The sequence below is a fragment of the Rhinoraja longicauda genome, chromosome 3 (assembly GCF_053455715.1).
Source record: "Rhinoraja longicauda isolate Sanriku21f chromosome 3, sRhiLon1.1, whole genome shotgun sequence".
In the NCBI taxonomy this organism is placed as follows: Eukaryota; Metazoa; Chordata; class Chondrichthyes; order Rajiformes; family Arhynchobatidae; genus Rhinoraja; species Rhinoraja longicauda.
The window spans coordinates 90,641,844-90,654,501 of record NC_135955.1 but is presented as its reverse complement, the minus strand read 5'-3'; the positions used below and the strand labels follow the sequence as shown (position 1 = coordinate 90,654,501).

At 49.7% G+C, this 12,658-nt stretch overlaps 2 protein-coding genes across 3 annotated transcripts in view; one reads left to right on the top strand and one right to left on the bottom strand.

The window, feature by feature from the left end:
* The window catches only part of LOC144592180 (gonadotropin-releasing hormone receptor-like), a 17,068-nt gene extending 5,485 nt beyond the window's left edge, over positions 1-11,583 (top strand). The window contains exons 2-3 of one of the 2 annotated variants that reach the window (XR_013547100.1): positions 10,030-10,118; positions 11,074-11,583. Coding sequence is in view for 1 of the 2 variants with exons in the window: in XM_078396646.1 (XP_078252772.1) it covers positions 10,030-10,041 (12 nt within the window). In the remaining variant the exon portion in view is untranslated. Of the gene's footprint in view, positions 1-10,029; positions 11,050-11,073 lie in introns of those variants that run through there. The other variant, XM_078396646.1, reaches the window with a different exon arrangement.
* On the bottom strand, positions 8,313-12,658 carry LOC144592178 (gonadotropin-releasing hormone II receptor-like). Its single transcript, XM_078396644.1, has 3 exons — positions 12,148-12,658; positions 9,989-10,196; positions 8,313-8,705 (listed from the first exon to the last, which is right to left on the bottom strand). Exons 1-3 carry the CDS (start codon positions 12,625-12,627, stop codon positions 8,428-8,430), a joined length of 966 nt encoding a protein of 321 aa, XP_078252770.1. The 5' UTR covers positions 12,628-12,658; the 3' UTR covers positions 8,313-8,427.

Below are 12,658 nucleotides of genomic sequence, written 5' to 3'. Positions count from 1 at the left end.
TCCTCCATTTCTCTATTATATCCTTTTCATAAAACAACAATTTCCATTTCACTCCTTTTAAATCCTTTCTCATCTCCTCAAAATTAGCCTTTCTCCAATCCAAAATCTCAACCCTTGGTCCAGATTTGACCTTCTCCATAATGATATTGAAACTAATGGCATTATGATCACTAGACCCAAAGTGCTCCTCAACACATACCTCCGTCACCTGACCCATCTCATTTCCTAACAGGAGGTCCAACACTGCCCCTTCTCTGGTAGGCACCTCTACGTATTGCTGCAAAAAACTATCCTGCACACATTTTACAAACTCCAAACCATCCAGCCCTTTAACAGAATGTGATTCCCAGTCTATATACGGAAAATTGAAATCACCCACAATCACCACTCTGTGCTTACTACTAATATCTGCTATCTCCTTACATATTTGCTCTTCCAATTCTCGTTCCCTATTTGGCGGTCTATAATACACCCCTATAAGTGTTGCTAAACCTTTCTCATTTCTGAGTTCCACCCAAACAGCCTCCTTAATCGAGCCTTCTAGTCTGTCCTGCCAAAGCACTGCTGTGATATCCTCCCTGACAAGCAATGCAACACCCCCACCTCTTGCCCCTCCGATTCTATCACATCTGAAACAATGAAATCCTGGAATATTTAATTGCCAATCGCAACCCTCCTGCAACCATGTTTCACTGATCGCCACAACATCATACTTCCAGATGTCAATCCAGGCTCTAAGCTCATCCACCTTTCTTACAATGCTCCTAGCATTAAAATATACACATTTAAGGGACCCATCATTTCTTATTCTCAGTTTATTTCTTTTCCCTTCTTTCTCTCCTACATATTGGGTCTGAGTGTTTCCCTTTTCTGCCTCCTGCCTCACACACTGCCTATTAGCTATCTGTGTTTGAGTCCCTCCCCCCAACCGTACTAGTTTAAAGTCTCCGCAGTTATTTTAGCAAATCTCCCCGCCAGGATATTGGTTCCCCTCGGGTTCAGATGCAACCCGTCCTTTTTGTACAGGTCATACTTCCCCCAGAGGAGGTCCCAATGATCCAGAAGCTTGAAACCCTGCTCCCTGCACCAGTTCCTCAGCCACGTATTTATCCTCCACCTCACTCCATTCCTATTCTCACTATCGCGTGGCACAGGCAGTAAGCCTGAGATTATTACTTTGGAAGTCCTTTTTTTTAACTCTCTTCCTAGCCCCCTGAATGCTGGTTTAAACCAAAGACAGACACAAAAAGCTGGAGTAACAACAGGCCAAGCAGCATCTCTGGAGAGAAGGAATGGGTGACGTTTCGGGGTGAGACCCTGAAGAAGGGTTTCGATCCAAAACGTCATCCATTCCTTCTCTCCAGAAATGCTGCCTGTCCCGATGAATTACTCCAGCTTTTTGTGTCTGAGTGCTGGAGGAGTTAGTTGAGGCAGATACTATAACAGCATTTCAAAATCACTTAGAAGGGTACATGGATAGGACAGGTTTAAAGGGATATGGGCCAAACGAAGGCAGGTGGGACAAGTGTAGACGAGGCATCTTGATTGGCAGAGACAGGTTTCAGCCTCAGAATTCCTTACCAGAACGTTGCCTGGATTAGCTAAAAGGAGAGCTTGTACAAACCTAGATTGTTTTCTCTGAAACATTGGAGGTTGAGGGGAGACTCGAAAGTATAACAAATTATGGGTCGAGTAGCAGGGTAGGGTAAAGTCTCAGAACTTTTTTCTCAGTGTGGAAACATCAAATGCTAGAGTATAGCTCTGAGGTGAGAGAGGCAAAGTTTAAAGGAGTGGCAAGTTTTTACTCAGAGGGTGGTGTGTGCCTGGAATGTGCTGCAGCGCGTGGTGGTGGAGGCAGGTACGGTTTTAGATAGGCGCATGGATATGCAGGGACTGGAGGGATATTGATCACATGCAGGCAGAGGTATCACAAAATGCTGGAGTAACTCAGCAGGTCATGCAGCATCTAGGAGAGAGGGAATGGGTGATGTTTCGGGTCGAGACCCTTCTTCAGGCTGAAAACTATTGTCTATTGTCTATAGAACATACATGGCAAGATTAGCAAGTTTACTGATGATACAAAAGTGAGTGGTTTTACAGATAGTGAAGATGGTTGTGAACGATTGATCGATTGGCCAGGTGGGCTAAGGAATGGTTGATGGAATTTAATACAGAAATGTGAGGTGTTGCATTTTGGGAAGTCTTACATGGGCAGGACCTACACAGTGAATGGCAGGCCTCAGGGTAGTGTTGTACAGCAGAGGGATCTAGGAGTGCAGGTGCATGGTTCCTTGAAGGTGGGGTCACAGGTAAATAAGGTGGTCAAAAAGGCTTTTGGCACTTTGGCCATCATCAGTCAGAGTATTGAATATAGAAGTTGGGAGGTCATGTTGCAGTCAAACAAGACGTTGGTGAGACCACATTTCGATCATTGTGTTCAGTTCTGGGAATCATGAGAGGCATAGATCGAGTAGATGCACAGAGTGAAGTTTAGTTTAGTTTAGAATTTAATTTAGAGATACAGCGCAGAAACAGGCCCTTTCAGCCCACCTGGTCCACGCCGACCAGCGATCCCCACACATTAACACTATCCTACACCCACTAGGAACAATTTACACATTCACTAAGCCAATTAACCTACATACCTGTACATCTTTGGAGTGTGGGAGGAAACCGAAGATCTCGGAGAAAACCCATGCAGGTCACGGGGAGAACGTACAAACTCCGTACAGAGAAGCACCTGTAGTCAGGATCGAACCCGGGTCTCCGGCGCTGCATTTGCTGTAAGGCAGCAACTCTACCGCTGCGCCACCGTGCTGCCCCCACGATAGAGCCGAAGGGCGTGTTTCCACATTGTATCACTCTATGACTGCATGCATGAGGGACTGCACGTTTATAGCCCAACAGCGGCGGTTGGTGCAGTATCAACAAGACAAGACAACGACTCTTTCACCTCTACACGATTACCCCAAGGTCTCTTGCCCGGAGTAGGTGAATAGAGAACCAGAGTGCATAGGTATAAGGTGAAGAGGGAAAGTTTTAATAGGAATCTGAGGGGTAACGTTTTCACACAAAGGGTGGTGGGTGTATGGAACAAGCTGCCAGAGGAGGTAGTTGAGGCAGGGACTATCTCAATGTTAAAGAATCATTTAGATTGGTGCATGGATAGCAAAGGTTTAGAGAGACATGGGCTAAATGCAGGCAGGTGGGACTAGTGTAGATGGGGCATGTTGGTCGGTGTGGGTAGGTGGGACTAGTGTAGATGGGGCATGTTGGTCGGTGTGGGTAGGTGGGACTAGTGTAGATGGGGCATGTTGGTCGGTGTGGGTAGGTGGGACTAGTGTAGATGTGGCATGTTGGTCCATGTGGGCAGGTGGGACTAGTGTAAGTGGGGCATGTTGGCTGGTGTGGGTGGGTGGGACAAGTGTAGATGGGGTATGTTGGTCGGTGTGGGACTAGTGTAGATGGGACATGTTGGTCAGTGTGGGCAGGTGGGACTAGTGTAGATGGGGCATGAAGGGCCTGTTTCTTCACTATGAATCTGTGACTATGAATGGATATCTACTGCATTTGAAACAGGAAACACAAATAGAGGTGAAGAAGTGTATGGGATGTTTGTCTTCATTGAGTATAAAAGTTCACAGATCATGTTGCAACTTATTGGGAAAATGGAATGCAGTGCTGGTTATCCCATGACAGGAAGGATGTGCAGGATTTGGTGAGGGTGAAGACAAGTTTTACCTAAATGCTGCCTGGATTAGAGGGCATCACAAAATGCTGGAGTAACTCAGCAGGTCAGGCAACATCTCAGGAGAGAAGGAATGGGTGACGTTTCGGGTCCCTGGATTACAGGGTGTTTGATATAAAGAGAGGATTAACAAACTTGGATTGTTTTCCCTGGAGCGTTAAAGGCTGAGAGGCAACCTGATAGAAATATATAAAAATTATGAGAGACATGGATAGGGTTAAGTTTAGTTTATTGTAACATGTACCGAGATACAGTGTAAAGCTTTAGTACAGGCAGAACCTTTTCCCATGGATTGAAATTTCGAAGACTACAGGGCATAGGTGTTAGGGGAGAGTCGGAAACTTTGGGGATGTGCAGGGCAAGTTTTTAGATTAGTTTAGTTTAGAGATGCAGCATGGAGACAGGCTCTCTGGCCAGCGATCCCCGCACACTAACACTGGGGACAATGTTTACATTTACCAAGCCAATTTACCTACAAACCTGCACGTCTTTGGAGTGTGGGAGGAAACCGAAGATATCGGAGAAAACCCACGCAGGTCCAGGGAGAACGTACAAACTCCGTACAGACAGCACCCATAGTCAGGATCGAACCCGGGTCTCCGGCGCTGCAAGCGCTGTAAGGCAGCAACTCTACCGCTGCGTCACTGTGACCGCCTTTTTCTTTTACAGAATGGTGTGTGCCAGGGGTGCTGGTGGAGGCCATTACCATCGTGACATTTAAGGGACGTACAGGCACATGGATTATGCATGGAATGGAGGGATTATGAATCATGTGCAGGCAGAGATTAGTTCAATTTGCCAGCATGTTTGGCAGGAACACTGTGGGCTGAAGGGCCTGTTCCTGTGTTGTACTGTTCTTTGTTCTAAATCATTCAGGCAGTTTGTTGATCTGAAGGATCAAGACTTTTGAAATGCTCAACAAATAAGAGATTTAAAGCCACCTAGATTGAAATGAACCACTTTGCCTCTCAATCTCTCCTCTTAAAACTGACCTATTTAAATAAGCTTCATTTGATTACGTCCCATAAAGTGCAGAGAGCTTAAATCAGTTAAAACCTTTGCAGATTTTAATGAAAGTGAGTTGTTGTTTTCACATTACATCTGTTGTTTCCCAGTGGCACCTATGTCATACTAATTCCACTTTATATTCTGGCACACAATTCACGGCAAATATTTCTCCACAGTTAGGCTATTTTTGGCAGAAAATGCAAACCTTGCAAAGTTATGAAAAGTGGAGGGATTGTCCATTGATCTGTAATTGTAGAGTGAAGGGATTTGTGGCCAAAGATGGACAATATCTTCCATTGAGCAACTAATCTACCTTTCCCTGCCAGCTTGTTTTACAGTTACCTACATTTAGGTGGGAGAAGAAAGATTTAATGGAATTTATTCACAAAATGCTGGAGTAACTCAGCAGGTCAGGCAGCATCTCGGGAGAGAAGGAATGGGTGACGTTTCGGGTCGAGACCCTTCTTCAGACTGATGTCGGGGGTGGGACAAAGGAAGGATATAGGTGGAGACAGGAAGATAGAGGGAGATCTGGGAAGGAGGAGGGGAAGGGAGGGACAGAGGAGCTATCTGAAGTTGGAGAAGTCGACGTTCATACCACCGGGCCGCAAACTGCCCAGGCGAAATATGAGGTGCTGCTCCTCCAATTTCCGGCGGGCCTCACTATGGCACTGGAGGAGGCCCATGACAGAGAGGTCAGACTGGGAATGGGAGGGGGAGTTAAAGTGCTGGGCCACCGGGAGATCAGTTGCGTTAATGCGGACCGAGCGCAGGTGTTCAGCGAAGCGATCGCCGAGCCTGCGCTTGGTTTCGCCGATATAGATAAGTTGACATCTAGAGCAGCGGATGCAATAGATGAGGATGGAGGAGGTGCAGGTGAACCTCTGTCTCACCTGGAAAGAATGTTTGGGTCCTTTGATGGAGTTGAGGGGGGAGGTAAAGGGACAGGTGTTGCATCTCGTGCGGTTGCAAGGGAAAGTGCCCGGGGTTAGGGTGGTTTGGGTAGGAAGGGACGAGTGGACCAGGGAGTTGCGGAGGGAACGGTCTCTGCGGAATGCAGAGAGGGGAGGGGATGGGAAGATATGGCCAGTGGTGGGGTCCTGTTGTAGGTGACGGAAATGTTGGTGGATGATATGTTGGATCCGCTGGCTGGTGGGGTGGAAGGTGAGAACGAGGGGGATCCTGTCCTTGTTGCGAGTGGGGGGATGGGGAGCAAGAGCGGAGCTGCGGGATGTAGAAGAGACCCTAGTGAGAGCCTCATCTATAATGGAGGAGGGGAAGCCCCGTTTTCTGAAAAACGAGGACATCTCGGAAGCCCTAGTCTGAAACACCTCATCCCGGGCGCAGATGCGGCGTAGACGGAGGAATTGGGAGTAGGGGATAGACTTTTTGCAGGGGACCAGGTGGGAAGAAGTGTAGTCCAGATAGCTGTGCGAGTCGGTGGGCTTGTAATAAATGTCCGTCACTAGTTTTTCTCCTGTGATGGAGATGGTGAGGTCCAGAAACGGGAGGGAGATGTCAGAGATAGTCCAGGTATATTTAAGGGCAGGATGGAAATTGGAGGTGAAGTGTATAAAGTCAGTGAGTTCTGCATGGGTGCAAGAGGTAGCACCAATGCAGTCGTCGATGTAGCGGAGGTAGAGTTCGGGGATGGGGCCAGAGTACGTCTGGAACAGGGATTGTTCGACGTACCCGACAAAGAGGCAGGCGTAGCTAGGGCCCATGCGAGTGCCCATAGCTACGCCTCTGGTTTGGAGGAAGTGGGAGGAGTCAAAGGAGAAGTTGTTGAGGGTAAGAACCAGCTCTGCTAGGCGGAGGAGAGTGTTGGTCGATGGGGATTGGCTGGTTCTACGGTCGAGGAAGAAACGGAGGGCTTCGAGACCATCCTTGTGGGGGATGGAAGTGTAGAGTGACTGGACATCCATGGTGAAAATGAGGGAGTGGGGGCCTGGGAACCGGAAGTTATCCAGGAGATGGAGAGCGTGTGAGGTGTCTTGGACGTAGGTGGGGAGGGATTTGACCAGGGGGGATAGGATGGAGTCGAGGTAGGTAGAGATAAGTTCGGTGGGGCATGAGCAGGCAGAGACAATGGGTCTGCCGGGACAATTTTGTTTGTGGATTTTGGGTAGGAGGTAGAATCGGGCCGTGCGGGGCTGGGGAACTATGAGATTGGAGGCACTGAGAGGTAGTTCGCCGGAGTTGGTGAGGTCGGTGATGGTGCTGCTGATGAAGGTCTGGTGTTTATCGGTGGGGTCATGGTCCAGGGATAGGTTTTTCTCGGTGCGGTAGAGGTCAGCACGCCAGACTACCACAGCCCCTCCCTTGTCAGCGGGTTTAATTATTAAGTCCGGGTTGTTGCGGAGTGAGTTGAGGGCTGCACGTTCAGGAGGGGAGAGGTTAGAGTTAGTTTTTCTCGGTGCAAGATTTAATGGGAAACGCATGCTTTTTATTTCACTCACAGGGTGGTGGGTATTTATGCCAGAGAGGGTGGTTGAGGCAGGAACTAGAACACCATTTAAAAGACATTTGGACAGGTACATGGATAGGAAAGGTTTAGAGGGATATGGGGCAAGCATTGGCAAATGGCACTAGTGTAGATGGGGCATGTTGGTTGGCATGAGTTGGGCTGAACGGTCTGTTTGTGTGCTGTATCAATCTATGACTCCAACTAAAACACATTATCAACACCTGCCCATTTACTCAGCATTTTGACTGCTTGGCAGCTGTCAAAGGTTGGAACTATACTGAAGTCCACAATTGATTTGCATGCAGATTACGGGACAACACAGCTGGCTGTGGAGGCCAAGTCTTTGGGTATCTTTAAAGCTGAGATTAACGGGTTCTTGATTAGTAAGAATGTCAGGGGTTACAGGGTGAAGGCAGGAGAATGGGGTTGGGAGGGAGAGATAGATCAGCCATGATTGAATGGTGGAGTAGACTTGATGGGCCGAGTGGCCTAATTCTGCTCCTATGTGCTTCCATCACTTCACATTTGCTCAGTCCAATGTCAGACATACAGATGTAGAGCTTTATTTGTCATTCGGTACCGAGGTACCGAACGAAATTACATATCCAGCAGTCACACAAAAAAAAAGAACACAAGACACACGACCCCAACACAAACATCCATCACAGTGACTCCAAACACCCCCTCACTGTGATGGAGGCAACAAAACTTCCACTCTCTTCCCCACGCCCACGGACAGACAGCTCGTCCCCGACCGACCCGCACAGTCCCCGCAAGGGTATGGAAGTCCCCGCGGTCGAGCCGCACCGGGCGCTGAAACATCCCGCGGCCGAGCCAGGCGATTGAAGGCCCCGCGGCCGAGCCGTACCGGGTGCTGAAACGTCCCGTGGCCGAGCCGGGTGATGGAAGGCCCCGCGGCCGTACCGTGCGCTGCTAAGTCCCACGGCCGAGCCGCACCGGGCGATGGAAGGCCCCGCGGGCGATGGAAGGCCCCGCGGCCGAGCCGCGCCCCTCGCCGTGAGGAAGAGACCTAAAAAAGAAAGGTTTATCCCACCCTACCCCACCACCCCCCCCACACATACACAGCCAAAAAACAAAAACCATCTCAACACCGACACACAACAAAAAAAAAGGAAAAAAGACGAACAGACTGCCAGCGAGCCACAGCCGTTAGGCGCCGCCACACCCAGACATGTTTGTTTTGTCAGCTGTTACTGGGCCTAAAGTAGCCAATACGACAAACCACTGGGTCAATGAAACTGTTGAGCATCCCAAAAGTAAAGAGTGCGTGGTTGATTGATTCAGGAAGCTCCTTCTTGTTGATCATGGCCGGGAAAAAGTTGTACCAGAATCCCAGGATGTAATACGGAGTCCAGCAAATGATGAAGGTGCTGACAAGGACAATAGACAGCTTCAGGGTCTTCACCCGCACCTTGGGAACATAGTTCTTGCTGCACCTCGAATCAGCATCTTTCAAGAACACTAGAAAACAAAATCCAAGATAACGAATATGCCCAGCCTCCTGTGATCAACCATGAGAGAAAAGTTGTTCAGTTTAGTTTAGTTCAACCACGATACAGCATTGGTACTGGCTCTGTGGCTCACTGAATCCACACCGACCGCCAATCACCCATTGGTACTGGCTCTGTGGCTCACTGAATCCACACCGACCGCCAATCACCCATTGGTACTGGCTCTGTGGCTCACTGAATCCACACCGACCGCCAATCACCCATTGGTACTGGCTCTGTGGCTCACTGAATCCACACCGACCGCCAATCACCCATTGGTACTGGCTCTGTGGCTCACTGAATCCACACCGACCGCCAATCACCCATTGGTACTGGCTCTGTGGCTCACTGAATCCACACCGACCGCCAATCACCCATTCACACTAGTTCTATGTTATATACTTCTATGTTAGATGGCATTTGGTTTGCTTGCATTCATTAGTAGAGTCAAGAAGTCATGCTGCAGCTTTAGAGGACTTCAATTATCCACATTTTGAGTATTGCATACAGTTCTAGTCATCCATTAATGGAAAGACTAGAGAGGATGCAGAAGAGGTTTACCACAATGATGCCTGCATTACGGGGTATTAGCTATAAGGCAAAATAGTACATCACAGGAACAGGCCCTTCGGCCCACAATATTTCCACTAAATATGATGACAACGTGATCTCTTCGGCCTGCACGGGATCCATATCCTTCTATTCCCTGCCCTTCCACATGATTATCTAAACACTTCTTAAACACTACTATTGTATCTGCCTCCACCAACACCCCAGGCAATGTGTTCCAGGGCCTCACCACTCTGTGTAAACAAAAGCCTGTCCCTCACATCTTCACCTGACCCACATCCTCTCACCCTCCGGTGTGGACATTTCCACCATGGGAACAACGTTCTGACCTCCCCTCAACCTCCTACATCCGGAAATAACAATCCAAGTCTATCCAACTTCTCCCTGTAGCTGAAACCATCTAATTCAGGCAGCATTCAGGATCGAACCCGAGTCTCTGGCACTGAGGCAGTAACTCTCTGGCTCTGCCACCTTGCCAACCACATTACACCTTCAGATTTTTTCATCATTTTAATCACTTTAAACTTCCATAATAAAAGGAATACTTGAGACCTTACTTCTTGGAATGTACAAGTGCCATCATGGACTAACTATCACAAGAACATCTAAACGATTTGTGAACTTAAATTCTAGAATTGCATGAAAATATGTTGGTAGGACAGTGAACAGGATGCGAATACCTACATTTGCCATTGAGAATTGTTTTCCTTGTGATTGTTATAAAGATGCTGGCGTAACAGAAAACCATGATTATGAGGGGCAGCAGGAAGAGCCAAAGGAAGGTGAAGAGGAAGTAGAACGTCTCCTGCCAGGGGTAAGGGAAGCTGCCGTGAGTCACGCACTGAGTGAACGGAGCCGGCACGGCAATGGTGACGGTGCGGAAAAGGAAAAGCTGCAACACAAATTACATCGTTCAATGGTCACATTAATTAGTAGGACTAGATGTTACAATCCCTAAGGTTTGCACTACAATTGACTGGTGTTGTTCTTGGGGGTGACATCGTTCAATGGTCAATGCTTACAACTTTAGCAATTAACACAATGGAATCCTAAAATCTAACAGTGTACAGAAAGGTCCTTCATGTTAATTGTACCTTCAATGACTCTTTGTAAAAGCTATTCATTTTTCACCAGTCCCTACTCTTTACTGGTGTTCACATCCCACGACCTTTCTGAAACTGCCATCTCCACATAACCCCATGGTGCTGCTCATTTAGAAACAAAACATAACTCACATTTGTCTCCTTTGCTAATTAATCATAAATGTGCCTAACAATTTCCTTGCTCGTCTGAACATAAAACAGAAGAGAACAGGAATGAGTCCATCGACTCAATGTCTATGCTGAATAGGATGGTCATCAGGTCATAAGGAGCAGAATTAGGCCATTTGGCCCATCATGTCTACGCCGCCATTCAATCATGGCTGATCTCCCTCCAAACCCCATTCTCCTGTAAGAGTCAGGAAGTCATGATGCAGCTCTATAGGACTTAGGTAAGGTTGCATGTGGAGTATTGCGTGCAGTTCTGGTCTCCCCCATTACAGGAAGGATGTTGGGGCTTTGGAGAGGGTGCAGAGGAGGGTAACCAGACCGCTGCCTGGATTAGAGGGTTTCAGCTACAGGGAGAGGTTGGATAAACTTGGATAGTTTTCTCTGGAACGTCGGCGATTGACGGTAGATCTGATAGAAGTATATAAAATTAAGAGAGGCACAGATAGGATAGACTTCCTAAAGATGTGAACAACATTGGTATTTCTCCATTTATCTAAGGGACAGAGCCGGTTGTACTGTTTGAGAAGGCTCCGCTCCTTCAACGTCTGCAGTGAGATGCTGCAAATGTTCTACCAATGGCCAGTGCCATCTTCTTCGCTGCCGTGTGCCGGGGCAGCAGGGCGAAGGCCGCGGACACCGACAGGATCAACAAACTCATCAGGAGAGCTGGCTTTGTCCTGGGGGCGTAGTTGGATTCATGGGAGGGGGTCTTGGAGGGGAGGATGCTCCTCAAACTGCGGAGCATCCTGGACAATACAGCCCACCCCCTCCATGACACACTGGTCAACCTGAGGAGCACCTTCAGCAACAGACTGGTCCCACCAAGATGCAGCACAGAACGCCACAGGAGATCCTTCTTCCCTGTGGCTACAAACTGTACAACTCCTCCCCCCCCCCCCCCCTTGTGTCCTGGGGTAGACTGACTCCCCCACCCCCCAATCTTTGCACGTCCACAATCCTTTCCACTCATCATTTTAATTTCATGTATCTTATGTTTATGACTGTTAACCCTGGGATGAATAAAGTTCTGTCGTGGTGTTTATCCGGATACGGATATATCACTCACGGCCCATTTATACTAAGTCTTTGTTTGAGTTCAGTTCTGCCGAGACTTTAGATACAGCGTGGAAACAGGCCCTTCGGCCCACCGAGTCCGCGCCGACCAGCGACCCCCCCCCCCCCCCCCCCACTAGGAAAATTTAACCGAAGCCAATCTTTGGAGTGTGGGAGGAAACCGGAGCACCCGGAGAAACCCCACGCGGGTCACGGGGAGAACGTACAAACTCCGTACAGACAGCGACCGTAGTCGGGATCGAACCCGGGTCACTGGAGCTGCGAGGCAGCGACTCTACCCGCTGCGCCACCGCTTCCTGTGTGTGCAGACAGGACTCAGGCGGGGGGCGGCGGTGGCCGCCCCCCAACGTCTCCCCCCGGGCGGCGGTAACTGAGGGGCGGCCAGAGCCCCACCCCCAACCCCCCCCCCCAGTGTGTCTCTCCCCCCGGGCAGTACCTGAGGGGCGGCCAGGGCCCCCCCACCCCCACCCCCCAGTGTCTCCCCCCGGGCGGCGGTACCTGAGGGGCGGCCAGGGCCCCGCTGGACACCCAAGCTGCGGTCAACATTGCGCGGTTCCTGCGGGCTGCCAGGCCGATGGTGAGCGGGCGGACGATGGCGCAGTAGCGGTCCAGGCTGATGACGAGGGTAACCAGGGCGCAGGAATACATGGCGAAGAGTTTGAGGAACATGAGGAGTCTGCAGGCGGCGGCGCCGGCCGTCCACTGTACCGTGTAATTCCAACAGGCGTCCATGGGCAAAACCAACGCTGTGACCAACAGGTCGGCGCCGCACAGGTTGACCAACAGAGTGCGGATGTGGGCTCGCCGGGCCCGCAGGGCTCCCACCAACACGCACACGTTGAGAGACGACGAGATGCCGGCCATGGCCAGAGTCAGCAGGACCCTGACGGCCGACGCCGTAGAGAAACTGGGCAGCAGCAGCTGTGGCCGACTGCAGTTGGTAGCGGTGTCGTTACAGGTGGACATGGCCGGCAGCATCGCGACCCCCCCCTGGACACGGACCCGACAA